This window comes from Xenopus tropicalis, chromosome 3, assembly GCF_000004195.4.
Source record: "Xenopus tropicalis strain Nigerian chromosome 3, UCB_Xtro_10.0, whole genome shotgun sequence".
NCBI classification, from domain to species: domain Eukaryota; kingdom Metazoa; phylum Chordata; class Amphibia; order Anura; family Pipidae; genus Xenopus; species Xenopus tropicalis.
Window position 1 is genome coordinate 70,388,587 of NC_030679.2, and position 18,961 is coordinate 70,407,547.

The 18,961-nt window shown below is 37.6% G+C and overlaps 1 protein-coding gene across 1 annotated transcript; it reads left to right on the forward strand.

Moving 5' to 3' along the window:
• Positions 1-828: 828 nt before the first annotated feature.
• On the forward strand, positions 829-18,571 carry hyal4 (hyaluronidase 4; the record flags this gene model as incomplete). Its single annotated transcript, NM_001097327.1, is given in 6 exon segments — positions 829-882; positions 2,580-2,748; positions 11,166-12,137; positions 15,455-15,544; positions 16,559-18,180; positions 18,279-18,571. Coding segments are annotated over 3 exon segments (1,389 nt in total). The 5' UTR covers positions 829-882; positions 2,580-2,748; positions 11,166-11,264.
• Positions 18,572-18,961: the final 390 nt, after the last annotated feature.

Sequence of the window (18,961 nt, forward strand, 5' to 3'; positions counted from 1 at the left end):
AAATTTGGAACTTTTCACAGTCTATCAGAGGAAAGTTTCACAGCTCTTTTATGGGGCTTTAAAAGACATAATTTTCAAAGCGTGAATGTGATAATTCAACCTTTGATATAAAAAATCCCATACAAGTGGAAGAATTTCTCTTTGGCTGCCAGTAGTGAGCTGTATCTCACCTTCTGATAAATATGCCCTTATAACTGAATCTTTTTCTTAGACCGTCACAGTCCAACGTGTTCCTTGTAGTAGCACAATTATCCATTATGGAATTTTTCATGAAAAATAATATGACAATTCTGAAGTTATAAAATTAAGTTAATACAGCTGAAGTTAATACAGCTGATGGCAGGCTATGGGCCATAAAAATCTCTATTAGGTGTTGAGTTAGACAGCACTATGTTAATGGCATACCTGTAGTTTTCTGAGACAAAATGACAACATGTCAGGAACTGTCTTAAAGCACTTCTGATGGGCGTGCTGGTGCTCAGGAATGTTATATCTTTTAGTGTGTGTCACTATCTCACTTCTACCACACAACATTATTTTGGAGGTAAGACACTTTAAATAGATGTACTAGCCCTCCCTCTGTGCCTAAGCTGGCATCCTTTTAAAGTAGAACCTGCTAAAACCTGTTGTTTCCTTAATTTAATGGATTGCTAAGTTTAGATTCCTGCCTATTTTTTGCAATTTGTTGTTATGCTTCCAACCCTACCTTTGCCTTGGACTTTTGACATTTCTAATTAAATGTTGTTCTTCAAATGGGTTGGATCCCTGTAGGTGCTGCTGCATAAAGCCAGGGGCCCACAATGGAGCTGAATACTCCAAAATGGAAGCAAACACCAGTAGCTGCAGGGCTCCCCAGGCATGCCGCATAAGCCAGACAGACAGGTACAGTCTCCCTACTGAATCCTTTGTTTTATAAGCATTAGATACTTATGATACTTATGGCAGAAGTGTAAATACTGATGAAAGCGCATATGCATTTTGGGCAATAATTAAAATCTGAAGAACATAAGTTAGTTTCTGACATTTGATTGCTATGTTGTTCCCTTCACTCCCCTATCATTTTTCTTTTGCTGTTGTGTTCCAGTATTACAAATGAATGCTTAGCTATAAAAATACCATTTTTCACAAGGGCCAAATAAAGAACTCTCTGCATAGCGAAAGAGGAAAATAATGTTGAGGGAAAATTCCAGAGATATTGAAGAGCCATAACTTAATTTTCTTAGATGCCGTACAATATGCCATGCAAAGGAACTCAACATCTGCAGACAAGCTGCAGGTTGGAAGTTGTACTTTCATTCATCTTATATAAAAATTCTTTTTTTTGAAGAAACAGTGTGAACATTACTCTTTCTAAAAGCGTTCCTCTTTTTCACCTGGAACCCTTTCTGGCGCTGTAAAGGTAATGCTCTTAACTTAATCTTAAATTAATGTGGATTGGCAAAAAGATACCACAGTACCACAGAGAGTAAAGTGTATTCAGTTTTTCTGAGAAGGATAAGAAAAATAGTATGTGAGGAACTCTGCACATAATCAGTCATTTGGAAGCTTTTCATCACTAGTAATTACATTTTCCAATACACCAGTGAGGTTTTTTAAAGAAATTAGACATTTTTGGTTCCTTTAAAAAAAAAAAAAAAAAAAAATGCAATGTCTTGATACAATGTACAATAGTAATCAAAATTAGTTGAAAAATTACCCTGCATTTCTAAACCAGGTTTTAGATCAACAAATACAAAATTGCAGTCAAGCTTTGCCATAAGACCACTAGTCCAGCAAATATACTGTAGATATTGGTTAATCTCCTTCTGCGTTTTTCCCTTCCGCATTTTAACAATTTTATCAACTCATTTAATCTCTAATACTGATATATTTTCTCTTATGTACTGACTATAGCACTCACATATAAAATATTTTTGCCCACAGTGCCCATCCTGTGGATTGCATTGTTGCTTTAAAGTGTTGAGGTCCTTGGTTCAGTTCCTACGTGGGCACACTTAATGGACTGCATTAGGAATGTCTGCATTAGGAATGTCTGTAATGTCTGTAAACAACCTCTGTATAGCAATGCCTAGCATGTGAGTACTACATAAATAACAGGTAATACATATGGAGGAAGTGTAAAAAAAAGTAAAGGAACAAACAAGCACAATATTCCTTTGCACAAATGTAATAAAGCTAAACCTGATTTAGTGACCCATCTGCCAGGTGAAAAATGTATTTTGCCTTTTATAATTTGAACCAGTTTGCAAAATATATAATTAAACTTACTATAAAGTCTATATTTTTTTGTACAATAATTGTCACCTTTAAGCAGGTCTTAGCAAAATTTGTAATGCACAATTAAAATGTACAATGTATTATTATTCAATTCTTTTCCCCCTTTATTACTTAGATTGCATTTCCAAAACAGGCTTCTATTTTCAGCCCTAGTGGATAAAAGTGATGAGCATGCAAATAAAATAATATTAAAAGAACGCTGGAGTAATATATACTATTTGCTGTTTTGCTCAAATGTAGGGGCAATTAAATATAAACATCATGTGGTGGCTATAAAGGAAAAGCTCAGTTACTTTCTGTAGGTAGACACTCTCTGCCAGTGACTGAATACTCCAGGCTGCTGTGAAACATGATCCTAAGAGGCATTTGTTCCCAACATTTGGAAAACACACCCAGAATACAAGGAGGAGTCAATTAGGATTAAAGCACAGATTGAGAACTAGGCAAAACATTCCCTTTCCAGGTGAGACGGTAAGTGGGATCATTTATTATAATTATTTATATAATATGCTTGAAACTTAGCAACTGTCTTTTTTTGTGTATCATAGTTAAATATTTGTTCAAGTATTGGTTACCTAGTCATTTAAAAAATGGAACAAGAATAAAATAAACAACATGAATACATTTTTTTGTATTCATACTTGGGGTACATTAGACGAATGATTTTCCATGTAAAAAAAGCATGTTTCAGTTAAAAAAATTTGTGTGTCTCCTAGATTCTACTACATATTTATGATTAATGCTTAGTGCAAAATATCCTTTCTACCCATTGTTTCTAACATCGTACATGCTATAGTGCTGTTTGGTAGAGCTGTTTGCCTTTAATTTCAGATGTTGTTTTATAAACAAATTAATGTCAATCTACAGAGAAGTCTACGGGTTATTTTTTTCTTATGTTCGCCTGGTTTATTAGACTTGTCTCTGTGGCTGCTGCAACATGTTGTGATCTTCCATCCTTTTATGTAGCTCTAATGACTTCAGCATGTCCAGAAAGCAGACGTTATGGCCCTCCTTGGACTTTAAGCACTCTTCACACGGTAGTCAAGCTTTTAGTTTAAATGAAAAACCATATGTTTCCATTGCTAGGCACATATTGCAGTCCTTGCATGGGGTATAAAAGTTGGTCAAGGATGTTTTTAATTACAAAACATATTTAACAAAATGCTTTAAAATATATGTACATTTCATACACATAACAGCACGTACTGTACCTTAAGCAACAGTGATGCATATTTGTACAGTGCTTTACCTATTGTATATGTTTTTAGACAGTAGTCAGCGGACAAACTGGCTGAAAGGTACTTACTGCAATAGACCAATTAGGCAGTTACTGGATTGCAGGAAACTGGGAGTTAGGATAGGAATCTTAGATTTTAAGCTGCATTGGGGCCGGGACTGATGTATAATCCCTGCAAAGTGCTAAAATATTTGTAGTTGCTATATAAATATAGGATATTTATCATAATATGTTACTCAAAAAATCCTGTGACTCAAAGTACAGTTCTGAAAAGTACCTTGAAACATAGATCAGTAGAGAATGCCACAGTTTTGTGCTATGCCTAGATACATTTGCATAATGAGAAAGCTGAATATTAGCACTATACTCGATATGCGATATGGTTCAGTGCAATGGCAGACAAGGAGATTTGCCACACACAGGAAATCTACACAACCCATAGGAGACGTATATCCAGCAAATGCCAATCCATCCACATTTATTAGAATCACTGCATGTAAATCACTGTACATATGGTGATCCTTTGTAATAGAAATAAAAATTGTACCCTATACGATCCTTATTACTGGTTATTCTTTTTTTCCTCTTGTCTTACTTTTATTTTCCATAAATATATATAGTAAAAAGAACTGTATCTCCCCACTGCTAACATTTTCTCCAATATCATTATATATACAGTACTTGTATAAAAAATTATTTTTTAATTATGTGAATAGTAAAAAAATGAAGCAAGAAGGGGTGGGAACCTTATTATCATGGGGGGTAAGTTGGTTGATGAGAACGGGGAAAAAGCTGAAATTTTGAACTCTTATTTTTCATCTGTCTATACATCTGAGGAGCCAGATAATGAAGGCTTCCCTTTTAATATGCCCAGTTCTAGTAATTTAGCTACTGACGCATGGGTCACTCGGGAGGAGATTCAAAAGAGACTTGAACATGTAAAGGTAAACAAAGGTCCAGGGCCGGATGGGATTCATCCCAGGGTATTAAATGAGCTGAGCGCTGTGATTGCCAAACCTCTTCACTTAATTTTTCAGGATTTATTGAGGTCTGGCATGGTGCCAAGAGACTGGCGGATTGCTAATGTGGTGCCGTTATTTAAAAATGGATCCCGTTCTCAGCCTGAAAACTATAGGCCTGTTAGTCTGACATCAGTAGTAGGAAAGATTTTGGAAGGGTAATAAGGGATAGGGTACTTGAATACATTGCAGTTCACAATACTATTAGTTTGTGCCAGCATGGTTTTATGCGTAACAGATCTTGCCAGGCTAATTTAGTTGCCTTTTATGAGGAGGTGAGTAGGAACCTCGATGCTGGAATGGCAGTTGATGTCATCTACTTGGACTTTGCTAAAGCGTTTGATACAGTACCTCATAGAAGGTTAATGATCAAATTAAGGAATATTGGCCTAGAACATAATATTTGTAATTGGATAGAGAACTGGCTGAAGGATAGAGTACAAAGAGTGGTGGTAAATGGAACATTTTCTAATTGGACCAGTGTGGTTAGTGGAGTACCACAGGGGTCAGTCCTTGGTCCTTTGCTTTTTAACTTGTTTATTAATGACCTGGAGGAGGGCATAGAGAGTACTGTTTCTATTTTTGCTGATGACACAAAATTGTGCAAAACTATAAGTTCCATGCAGGATGCTGCTGCTTTGCAGAACGATTTGACAAAATTAGAAAACTGGGCAGCAAACTGGAAAATGAGGTTCAATGTTGATAAGTGCAAAGTTATGCACTTTGGTAGAAATAATATAAATGCGAACTATCTACTGAATGGTAGTGTGTTGGTGGTATCCTTAATGGAGAAGGATCTAGGGGTTTTTGTTGATAACAAGTTGTCTAATTCCAGGCAGTGTCATTCTGTGGCTACTAAAGCAAATAAAGTGCTGTCTTGTATAAAAAAGGGCATTGACTCAAGGGATGAGAACATAATTTTGCCCCTTTATAGGTCCCTGGTAAGGCCTCACCTTGAGTATGCAGTGCAGTTTTGGGCTCCAGTCCTTAAGAAGGATATTAATGAGCTGGAGAAAGTGCAGAGACGTGCAACTAAACTGGTTAAGGGGATGGAAGATTGAAACTATGAGGTGAGACTGTCGAGGTTGAGGTTGTTTTCTCTGGAAAAGAGGCGCTTGCGAGGGGACATGATTACTCTGTACAAGTACATTAGAGGGGATTATAGGCAGATGGGGGATGTTCTTTTTTCCCATAAAAACAATCAACGCACCAGAGGTCACCCCTTTAGATTAGAGGAACGGAGCTTCCATTTGAAGCAGCGTAGGTGGTTTTTCATGGTGAGGGCAATGAAGTTGTGGAATGCCCTTGCTAGAGATGTGGTAATGGCAGATTCTGTTAATGCCTTTAAGAGGGGCCTGGATGAGTTCTTGAACAATCAGAATATCCAAGGCTATTGTGATACTAATATCTACAGTTAGTACTAGTGGTTGTATATATAGTTTATGTATGTGAGTGTATAGATTGGTAGGTGTGGGTTAGGTGTGCTGGGTTTACTTGGATGGGTTGAACTTGATGGACACTGGTTTTTTTTCAACCCTATGTAACTATGTAACTTGTGTCACAATTGTTATGGAAACATTTTTCTTTTTTATTCTTTTTAATTTAAAAATTACAAAATGAATAAGAATCATTGAAAATAAGAAATAAAAATCGTATTTTCTCCTGATCCCTGCATGTATAGTGTTCTACATCCACAAGTTCTAATGGATCTGGATGACAAGGCATATCCTGGCACTGTGTCTCCTGCAAGACCTTGATTGCATGGAAGTGAGTTTTATAGAGGACAGGGTTTCCTCCAAGTGCAAAATATGCCCACCTTTACTTAACACTTTGAGCTGCACCATGCTGGCAAGTACAGCTTTCGCTTCTGCTCGGCTCCATTTCGTGATTGGCCCGATAATTCCTGCTTTCACCTTTTGAGGCTGATCCCCACTTGGCCCTACTTCATGTAGCTGAGTTCAGAAGGAATCTGTACATGTCAGTTTTACTGAGGTGTGTAAGGTAGCGGTTCTGTTTCTCTCAGCCAGCAAAAAAAGTGCAGGGTGAGAGCAGTGGAGCCAGCATGCTGTGTGCCCTCAGCCTTAGCTATACCTTGCCTAAAACAACCATTAATTTCATGTGTTAAATGAGGCAAACCCCACCCAATGTATGTTTACTTTGCCTCAAGCAGTCTCTTACCTTATTGAAGAGCAAATGTGGAATGAAATTCCTTTTCCTGTCCAGTTGTTTTAGACTCATTATCTGAAGTGAATCAACAATAATGTATGACCCCAGTCAAACAAATGGAATACAGGATATAAAGCTGTAAACATGCAACAACTTTCCACTCTCCCAGAGAGAAACCTGGATAAATTCTACATTAGGAATTTATCATTGACAATCTATCCCTTGGCTGTCCTTAATTTTTCCCACTGTTCCTACTCTAACCTTTCCTTTGCCCTTTCAGTTTATAATGGTATCATGTAAACTGGCATTTAAACAGACTATGTTCATATCCTATTTGAACCTTCATGCTTTCAAGGCTAAAACCTCCAAATGGCAGCCACATTAGTGGCCCTTTGGGATCACCTGACTGTAGTTGGGTGGCGACCATTTGGGAGTTTTAGCCTTAACAGCAAGCAAGTTGTAGGTATAGCTCAGTTCCTTTGTTAAATGTATATTGAAGTAGTAGAGGCTTGTACTCCTCACAGTATATGTTTTGAATATTTATTAAATATATAAACTGCAACATTAAAGTCCAAATACCCATACAGTGGCACTGTGAAAATGGCGTTTAACCAGCACACTGGTTGTTATAGTAACCGGTGTAAACAAACCTAGGAAAAGTAACTGTGCAGATCCACATACTTTTCCCCATGTTTGCAAGTATTGGATTCTTTGCCTGTCTCTAAATTGGGATCATGCTCTCTGCCTGCCGAGACCTGTTCCTGGTCTCTTTCGTACCTTGCCTTGATCATTGCCTTGTTACCAGTACAAGCAGAATCTACAATGCCTTCCCTGTCTGCAATCAGTGCCAACTTTCCCTTCTTTACTCCCACATTTCTCTTCCTTACCTACTACCAAAATTTCTTGTTCATGCTCTACCTGCCTTTTATTCAGTAAAGAGTAAATCAATCTGCTAGTACCAACTTGGTCTGTCTACTAGTGCCTGCTTCCTCCTCAGTTCCTAATCTAGAGGCCAGTGAATTTATCTATATACATATATCTTTAATTTTACCCAGAAATCTTCTTGGTTGCAAAAAATAGGAAGCCATTCATTGTTGCAAACAATATTCTGACAATTTTAACTGAGAAATATAATTAACTTCTCTCCATTTCATTGGTATTGTCTACATAAATAAATTGAAGGAGATCATTTCTGTCACAAAATGGATCATTGTCACCATCCCTAGAAGGCTTGCAAGCTATATTTATACTTTTACTTCCTAGGGAGTCCAGTTACTGCCTATTATTTACCACTGGTCCACCAGTTTTTTCTTCAGATGTAGGATAATGTCAAACATTATAATGTCATTTAGCAACTTCCTGTTTGTCTGAATGGGATATTTCTTCCTGTGGCAACCAGTAGTGCCATTAATCATGTGTTTAGAATTGCTGTATTATAGAAATAAACAATTTAAGCAGGATTACAAATATTAGTGAATGCTTTGCAATATATACATTAATACAGTTTCATTTTAGGTGGCTAATGATCCATTACAGAATTTAAGTCATCTCGGTAATCTTAAAACCTAGCTTGTTTACTGCCATGATTGCCAAGGCATTATATAACAGACTCTGTCTACTCCTGGGACAGTTTACAATATTCCCTTAAGCCATAATATACCATGTGTATTTCATTAAAAGCAGGCACTTTTTAAAGCCATACTGCAATGTTCAGCAAAACCTGAAAATAATTTTGTGTACCCTTCTCATTATAACATCAAACATTTAATATGTAACTGCAAGTTTAATTTTTCATATTATTTTTAAACAGTTCATGATTGGTTACAACAGATTACATTTTCTCCTATAACATCAAAGTTGAACAAGCTAGTTTAGTGGTGTCCAACATTTTCTTTTAAAATGGGACACATATTCAATTAGTCACATGTGGACTGGATTTTGAAAAAGTGTTATACAAAAACAATCTATGCACCCAATGGCCAGGGGCCCCTTAAGTCCCTTGGAGGGCCACAGCTGCATAGCATTGCACTAGTAAATATTTTAGGGTGAATTAAATTATATAAACTTAATTAAGAGCTTGAACATTTTGCAGCCAGGATTCCCTGTTGAAAGCATCTTGGCTTGTAGTTATTAAAGTTTATTATAATTGGCTATAACTTATCTCCAATTAACCATGAAAATTGTTTGCTCCAAAATTACCACAACTCCTACCCATACCTAAGTGTGATGCACTGAATTTAACTTGTGATAGTTTATGTTATTTACACAAATGTAACATCTAATTTCAGCTTTATTTCTGGGGAGTTGCAAGTTTTAGCACACATTTAGGTGCCACTGAAAAAACAATATGGGGTTAAGTCTAAAACAACTGTACTTCTCTGAGTACACTCATCCGAGTGGCTTCTTCAAGAGTTTAAATACCGGGTAATTCCCTACCAGTCATTTGAACTGAAGAAGCCACTTGGATGAGTGGTGAAACATTTTCAAGAAAAACTCAGAGAAGTCCAGTTGTTTTAGACTTAATTCTACTAGATACTGTATATCATGACCTGGATGAATGAGAATCTTCATAGACAATATGGGGTTGATTCACTAAAGTGCAATAATGCTTATTGCATGCTTTTTTTGCGTTAAAATTGATGCAAAAATAACGCGCGATTTGCTAAAGTATTATCGCATGCGTTAAGTCGCATATCGCATGCGTTAAGTCGCATATCACATGCGTTAAATAGCGTGCAACCGCATTCTTTAATTTTAGCGCATTGCGTTAATTAGCGTGCAGAAATAATACTAACGCATGATTCACAAACACTTAGATGCGCTAAATATCGCATTAGTCTGTGCGAAAATTAACACCTGCAGTGTTATTTATTCAAGTATGTGTTGGCCCTAGAGTGATGCAGCCTCCAGTTTGCAGGGAAATGGTCATTTTCAGAACAGTAGTTTTCTGAAAGTAATGTCGTGTATGGCTAATATGGCGTGTTTTTTTTCACACGTGGTGACAATTAGTGCGCGTTGCGTCAAATACCGCACGAAAATAGTCTTCACGACTTACATAACGCAAACAGCATCACGTCTAAATTAACGCAAGTATCCTTTTAGTGAATCATGCGTTAAGACGCAATAAAATTTTTAACGCATGCTATAAATAGCGCTCGTTTTATCGCACTTTAGTAAATCAACCCTTATATTCATTATAAAAAAAATAAGTATTTATTACGAATTTATCAATGTATAAAATGTATAATCACATTACATTATAGTTAATTAATATATGTTATTTGTTCATTTTTATTAAGTATTATGAACTATATTTCTACATTTCCACGTAATCTTCCTTATTTAGATATGCTGGTCATGTTCATCAACTCTATACCAAGGCAGTCCCTGATTTATATAAAATAAATTGAAATATAAACTAATTGCAAAATAGTTTTCAACATTAGCACATATCCCTATTTTGCTACAAATATGACTGCACTTGATCCACACAAATTTTTTACTATGTGTAACAGTGGTTTTTACCCAAATCTTACCCTCACTGACCTTCACTGTTGGCTTTCGGGTGTACAGTGTATTTACAACAGCAAACAGGAAATTTCCCAAATGTCCTCTAGCCAACCATTGAGTCACAAAATGTAAAGTTTTAATAAAAAAAACTTTGGCCTTCTTAAATTTAAAGCAAAAATTAACACAATTGTGAGCTGCATTCAGGATCAGTATGAACTCTGTGGCCTTTTTACAGAGATACAGTTTCTGGTCTCAGTAGCTTCAGTGTTCCAGCTCTAGCTGCTGGTAGCTAAGATTACACAGCACAGTTGGGAGGGGAAGCAAATTCTTATGGGAGGGGAAGCAAATTCTGATGGGAGAGGGAGGAGGAAAAGGGGCAGGGGGTGAGGAAGAAAGGAGCAAACTGAGCAGACTCGTGCCCATTCCCTGAAGGATTTTTTTGAAAGAAGGAAGTCTGATACTGAAGAACATGTGTACAAAAAAGAAGAAACTAAATGCTGTGTTTCTGTGAGTGTGTATGGCTGTATTTACATAGACCTTTCTGATAAGGCTTACTTAGTTTTTACCTTTCCTTCTTCTTTTAGGACAGTCAGGTCTAATACATCATTGGCTGTTCTTACTGATCCTTTATAATCATACAAACTAACTACTAACTCCCAGTTGCTACACATTTACTTGGTGGCATGTGCAGACTGTGACTATATCCATCACCAGTGAGATTAGAAAAATATGTAAAGGAACATCCAACATGTGCATGAACTGTCCTTTGCTACCATCCAGTCTTAGTGCACATTTTGCTCTAGTTATTTAAAAATATATTCAGTGATTTGTTTGGATTATTCATAGTTAAGATCTTTTTATAACAACACAGCCATACATAAAAAAATGTTTAATAGGTCTCCTTTTTAAAAAATATTTATTCATTAAATAGTTTGCATTTTGTTTGATTTTTCAAGGTAACAAACAAGCTGTTCGGACCTTTAAGTATGCGTACAATTGGAAGCAAACAGATGATGATATGGCTTGTGATAACTGTACTCTACATAATCACTGCAATGAACACAGCTCAACAGCTAAAACAAGCAAGAATACCTTTTATACAGAATAAACCTTTCCTCGCAGTATGGAATGCACCCACAGAACAGTGCAAACAAAGATACAAAGTTGACCTTGACTTAAGTATCTTTGACATTGTTGCTAACCCAAATGAAACCTTAATAGGGTCCAATGTCACTATATTTTACCATACGCACCTTGGGCACTATCCCTATTTCACAGATGAAGGAGAGCCTGTGAATGGAGGTGTTCCTCAAAATGAGAGCCTCAAAAAACACCTAAATAAATCAGAACATGATATAAACAGACTTATACCTAATTTGGATTTCAAAGGCCTGGGAGTAGTTGACTGGGAAAACTGGAGACCACAATGGGATAGGAACTGGGGAAGCAAACTTATTTATAGAAACAAATCCATAGAACTTGTTAAAAATCATCACCCAACATGGTCTGATGAACAACTAAAGAAGAAGGCAAAAGAAGAATTTGATAATGCAGCCAAGGAATTCATGACTAAAACCATTGCTCTGGCCCAGGAAAAAAGATCAAAAGGTCTCTGGGGGTATTATCTCTTCCCTGATTGTTACAACTATGATTACAAAGAAAATCCTCAATCCTATACAGGCAGATGTCCAGATATTGAAATGACACGTAATGATTTGCTCAAGTGGCTGTGGAAAGAAAGCAATGCCCTTTACCCTTCCATATATTTAGACTATGTACTTAAATCTTCTCCAAATGTACTTAAGTTTGTTCATCATCGTGTAAAGGAATCCATGAGAGTGGCATCAATGGCGAGAAAGGACTACAGTTTGCCTGTTTTTGTCTATTCAAGGCCATTTTATTCATACACTCTTTATACTTTGTCAGAGGTAAGAGAATATAATGCCATATTGGTCTGTAGTGTTCTGGTAAAGTGTTTAAAGTGCATTACTTTTCATCCAGACTAAGGTACCTCACAACTTCTGTGGTGTTGATGCTCTCTTCTTTTCACTCTTCTACTATTGCTGCATTACAGGATAAGCAAATTGAATAGATACTGTACCCTCTATTTTGACTTAATAACTGTCTTTCTGGACTAGTACCAGTAGAATCTGGGTTACACTGGACTCTCTTACCCAGAATGGGCCTTCACTAAGTGAAAGAGGAAGCTGAGGGTGCAACTACACCTCTCTTACTGCTATACAGAAACATAAAGACTTGCAAACAACAAAACAGAAAAAGTTTATTGAACATCAACAGGGTTTACTCATAACATGGCTTCTCAGAGGCAAGTGGTACAGGCAAAATCCCATACAGAGTGTAATACAGTCTGACACTCCCCTGAGGACAGACTTAGCAGGAATCTCACTTCACCTCTGCAATACCATGTAATAGCCTGGATAACCTCAGGAAATTCTTTTTTCTGCTTCCCCATCCACTGGAATCCCTACACTACAGGCAAAATGGCCTGGGAGAGATAACTCCAAAAGTGCCATTCATATGTTTCTAGCTCAATCATGACGGACTTACACTCCTAGGGGCACATTTACTAATCCACGAATCCGAATCACGAATGGGAAAAAATCGGATTGGAAACGAAAATTTCTGAAGATCGCAAATATCACAAAAATGCTTACGAAAAAATCGTATTAGTCACGAAAATATCGTATTGGCGATCCGAAAGTCACGAAATTTTCGTACCGAACAATTGTAAACAGTGGTAAAACCTTTCCAATTTTTTCGTGCAAGCGTCCGAAAAAGTCGTGCTGCGTACGAAAAAGTTGTGCGGCGTACGAAAAAGTCGTCCGGACGCCTGAAAAAATCGACGAAAATACGCTCGGAGCGTTCGCATGAACGCTCAAGCATTCGTGCCTTTGTAAATGTGCCCCCTAGAGTGTACTGGTATGGGAGCTATGCCTGCCACTAATGCCTCATTCACGGGGTCCTATTCCCTGACTTTAACTGGGCCTGTGCCCAGGCTCACAGCAACATCCACCCTGTACCTCAGGTGGAAACCAAAGAAAGGTAGTGCCACTCCTTTACCAGCACTATATTAAAGTGAGGCAGGAATGGCCACCCTACCTGCTAGCCAATACATTCCCTTCTGCCCAGCAACAAAGGGAACAGGGAGTCCCAATATGCAAATCTGGGCCTGTCCCCAAAAATCTACAGTGTCAGTTAGTAGAGTAGAAGTAGGCAGGCTGAGTTCTTAAATTTTACAAAATTGGTTCCTGTTAGTAGGAAATAGCAGCCAATGCAAAAGAGCATGCTGACAATCACTTAGCAAGCAGCAATACAGGTGGCCATGCACAGACTTCATATGGCCAAAAGACCGATTTCAGATACAATAAAATAGTTAAATTATTGTAAAACTAATGCTGGACAAACAATTGTATATTTTACTGGTGGCCCAATAATAACATCCTAGAATAAGTTGGGAAACAATGAAGTCGGCCAGTGTATATGAATGGGACATTCGAAATAAATATTGGTAAAAAAAAGTCACAAAATTGGTCACAAAAGTTTTAAAATAAAACCTTGCTTGCAATAACAGCAGAAACAAAAAAAAGTAGATGTTGCAATTTCGCATATAAAATTATGAATATACATACAAGTTACATACATGCACAGAAATTGATAAAAAAAAATTGGTTTTCCTACAAACAATGTGAAATTTGTGATTAAAATGTTTTTAAAGCTACAGAATATGAATGGTCACCTGAGAACAAGAAAATATTACATTGTACGGCCACCTTAACATTGCAAAAATCAATCAATCAATACGGTCAGTTACTGAAAGAATGCTAATTAATGGGCCAAATGTGAAAGGGTTTGTAGTTCTTTTTCATGTAAGCATGCTTTGATGATAGCTTCAGACAAGCCGCAGCATGTTGAAATTGGCTAAAATCGAGAATGGAGAACAAGAATTGTCTTGCAGAGGCAAAGAGTGACTAATGCAGTAAAAGAGAGAGATAGCTCAGGGAAATATAACAAACATAAGCACCATCACAGAGGAGATACAATCATAGGGACAAGCCAAAGATCAAAGGTGGGGCAGTACAGCACTCTCACAGATACAGTCTACAGTTTGAAGTGTGAGGTAAGGAATCAATAGCCAGAAAATATAATAAACCAGAAGTACAGTGCTTCCTGAGGGTCCCCCACCCCAGTAGGTAGCTGCTACACTTTGGTGTACGTAGTCCCCCCAGCCTCGTACCACACTTCCTCCTCACGGCTGCAGTGGGAGGGGGAGTGCCAGCATCTGCAGTTACTGGTGAGGGGGGATTGGTGGGCCCTGAGTTGGTGGGGGCTGCGGGTCCCATAAGGGCCAGGGCACATCAGGGTTTTTCCTGGTTGCCCATCGGCCCAGTCCACCAGGCAAACTTAAAACTGAGTAGACATAGTTAGAAATATGGTCTTAGCCATAATCAATCATTCTTAATAAAGGTGGCCATACATGGGCCAAACAGACAGTTATCAAATATATTTGTATGGCCACCTATCAACTTTTCCTGTTGTTTAGATTGACAATTCAAAGGTTAAGAACTGCTACAGGTCATCTTCACTTTCCCATCTGCCAGTAAATCATGCACTGGATAATGTACAGAAGAATCAGCAGCACACTGGATCAGTGATTATAAATGCTTGATTGGCATATAGTGGTATAACGACGTTTCGGGCCACACTGGGCCCTTTATCAAGTCTAACAATGACAACTTTAGTACAGGTTTAATTACTTTTCCACAAACTAGGAGAGGGATGTGGGAGGAGTGGGGTAGGGAGTAGGAATTGTGGGTGGAGTGGGATAAAATCACCATTTTAAATGACCATAAGTGAAAGTATTCTTTCACTATACTTCCATTCTGTTCAAGATTGGCTCAGATGTAAAGACTATTTACTAAACTAGATCATGTTTCTCTGCCCACAGTTATGCAATGCTTATTGTTATTAATACAGTTTTTTTTATTTGTGTATAAACAAAATAAGCTTTTGCAGCATGTTTTTGTTGGCATTTCTTTTTGCCTTACGCCAAATTGATTTCACAGTTCACACTTAAGGCTAATGGCACAACTGACTGTGAATCTGCTGATCTGCTTTCATTTGCTCCATTCTCCATCTGCACTGACACACAGGTGTTGACCTGTTGGTTGAGCTCCAGCCCCATGTGCATTTAGGAAAAAATTAACAATAAATGTTATCATTTTAGGCTGACCTAATCTATACAATTGGAGAGAGTGCTGCCTTGGGGGCTGCAGGGATTGTGCTGTGGGGAGGAATGCAATATGCCAGTACAAAGGTAAGTCTGAAAAGAGAAAAAAATAATATTTCATACCACATTTACAGAGATGTTACAAATTCAAAAGTAGTATTTATTGTAACTTGTTATACAAGTCCCTGGCACAAGGAAGTATACTTACATTGCATAAAGGCATTACACAACAGGAAGGTATACTAGCTGTGTGCAATCGGTCAGTCAGAACTTTATTTAAACTGATATAAAACTCTGGTCTGTAAATTACATGTAAGATTTGCCATCCAACATGATACACATGAACACTGCATGCTAATTTTCATCAGCTAGACCAGTGGTTCTCAAACTTCCTAATGCCGCAACCCTTTAATACAGTTCCTCATGTTGTGGTGACCCCCAACCATAAAATTATTCCTAAGACCATCTGAAATATGTGTTTTCCGATGGTCTTAGGCGACCCCTGTAAAAGGATCGTTCGACCCCAAAAGGGGTCCCGACCCACAGGTTGAGAACCGCTGAGCTAGACCTTAACTTACAGAAGAGAATACAGTATATAGAACATACATATTAACACAGTAGGTTAGCTTCAAGCAATACACGTATATTAGATTTTAACCTCATTTGTTCAGTGAATTCCTGGTTTCTAGTTAAGTAAAAAAAGCAGAAGGGAAAATCTAGTCTGATGGATCTGATGACAAGCAAGAAAAAGGTACAACAGTTGCTTGAAGTTTCCTCACCAGGAAGTCACCTGAAGTTTTCTTGTGAGGAAACTTTGGAAAATGAAGCACTGCATATGCTTTCCGGCCAGCAATTTACTTTATTGCTATTGGGAAAGCATTTTTGGTAGATTTGTAACGACTGGTTTTTAAAAGCGCTTTAAAGTTTATTAAAACATTCATTAATGGATGTTTAAATAAACTTTAAGCGCTTCTAAAACAAACCAGTTGTTGAACTTTAGGTGTCCGGTGTGCATTGCTGAACAATGAAGTTTTGATTTTGAAAGTATTTTGTATTGTATTTGAAACTGAATGACTCAATTGTTTTTTCTTTGCTTTATAGGAAAGCTGCATCACTGTGAAGAAATACATTGATGGACCTTTAGGGCATTATCTTGTTAATGTGACTGCAGCTGCCAAAATGTGTAGTAAAGTTCTATGCAAAAAGAATGGGAGGTGCCTTAGAAATAACATAGACTCCCCAGATTACTTACATTTGAATCCAAATCATTTTAAGATTAAGAAACATTTTTCTGGGAAAGGCTTTTTTGCAACTGGGAAACCAGGGTGGGAAGATATCCATTACATGGAGCAAAGGTTTATGTGCCAGTGCTATGAAGGATGGACTGGTGTTTTCTGTGAGCTTCCAGAACAAGTTGGAAGAAAGGAAAAAATATCACCAAACAGTTTAGGCAGATCAGTGCTGCCCCTATGTATTATATATTATGTGCTGCTTTACACTATTTTGTCTGAAACACTAAATGTTTAAACATGTATTGCATAACAATGTATTTTAGATGTAACAGTAAGCAAAAATACTTTATGCAAATGAGAGAGGGAGAAAGAAAGAAAGGATAATGCATGCCCTACTGTAATTTATAAGGCTATAGAAATTCATTAAGGAATTCAATTACATAAAATGCCAAGTTAACTTCCAATGGCTTTTTACATTTTACTTGGGGCTATATTACTGTTTATACACTACAGCTTTTCCAGTAAAAGGATGTTTGGGCTGCTATAATCTCCTCAGGGACAGGTGTCCCATTTTTACTGTCTTCTCTTAACCATCTTTCGCCTCCTATTCACATGTAAACCCACCTTAAACACAGGAGACCTTAAGAGGGTTTACAGTATGAGGCATGAGCTGCCACCCTAGATTCTGACAGCCTTATCAATATATGCAGTGCTGCTGTTGGGAAGCAGAAAGCGCTCTTGTGCAGTCAAATGACCATAGACAAAATGCTGCTCATTGTAAATTGTATGCCTGCCACAGATACTGATAATACATATAAACACATGTATAGTATATATTGTATTTATGTATAGTATATATTATTTTCATGCTTTTCTAGTATTGTATTACCATAAAACTTTACATTTCGGCCTTCATACAAGGATGGCTGAACAGCCCCATCTAGTGCTGAAAAATGATAAGACATCCTTCACCAAATAACAGAGGTCTTCTCCAAAAGGCATGGTAAAAATGTTCCTTAGTTATCACATAAATTAACCTTATTGTTCAGGCAGGATGGTGAAGGGCCCACTGGGGCTCCCGCCCCAGGGGCCCTGCAGGTGTCGCTGCGCTTCCCTCCTCAGGGGCCCCCCACCCGACGTCCTCCCCCGAGCGTGAAAATTTAATACATTAGGGGAGGAGCTGTCAGGCAGGGGGAGCACAGGAAAAGGGTCGGGTCTGGGCAGCCGGGGCCCACTAGAGCCGGGACCCACCGGGATTTTTCCCTGTGTCCCAGTCCGACCCTGTGTTCAGGGCTGTACAATTACAGGCCACAGGCCAGATGTGACCCATCAAAAGATTTTGATGGCTTCCAGATTTCTCAAGTTCTCCACTCTTAGGATGCCATTTTATTATAATCTGCCCCCAAACATTTATTATAGTAAATAATGAACCCACTATATGGAAGCAGTTGAGCATTTATATGTGGATTTCTCACTTACAAGGATGGAGACATAGGCCTTTGCTTTTAATGGATCAATAAAGACAGAGTTTTTTATCCGAAGTCCGGAGTGCTTGGAGCTTCTTTTTGGCTGAATTTTAGGATGGAGACATATAGGCAAATATTTATAAACAGAGGTTCTTAACTGCAACAGAGTAGTTACCAATAGCAACCAATCAGTTCGTTGATTTAATTTTCAAGTTTGGAGAAGACTGTTCAAAGCTGATTGCCGACAGCTTGCTTTTTGCACCTGGACTTGTACAATTTATCACGTAATGTTAGTAAATGTGCCTTTTGGTCTGCTAAGCCATGTCATGTTCTGCTAAAATCCCAAAAGTTTATGTGTGCATTTTAAAGTTCTGCATAAGATACTACTTTTTAAAATAAAATCAACGTTTTTTTTTCCAATCATCCAATTGTGTTATTTCTATCCATTCCATAAAAGAGACCAGTGCCTGTCAAGTTCAACCAAAATAACTTATCAGATGGTAAATAATGACACGAAAAGTGGGTGGCTGTTATTTCCCTATTTAATAATACCATAAAAAAAAGTAAGATGATGAAGCCTTGCTTTTCTTCATATGATTCTACCAACATGATAAAAAAAAATTAGGAGCATTGCTTCAATGCATTGTTCACCTTTGAATTAAGTTTTAGTATGATGTAGACATAGATATTTTTAGACAATTAGCAATTTTCATTTTTTATTTTGCGTGGTTTTCCACTTATTTTGCTTTTTGTTCAGTAGCTTTCAGTTTGAAATTTCAGCATCTATTTGTTTGCTAGGGTCTGCT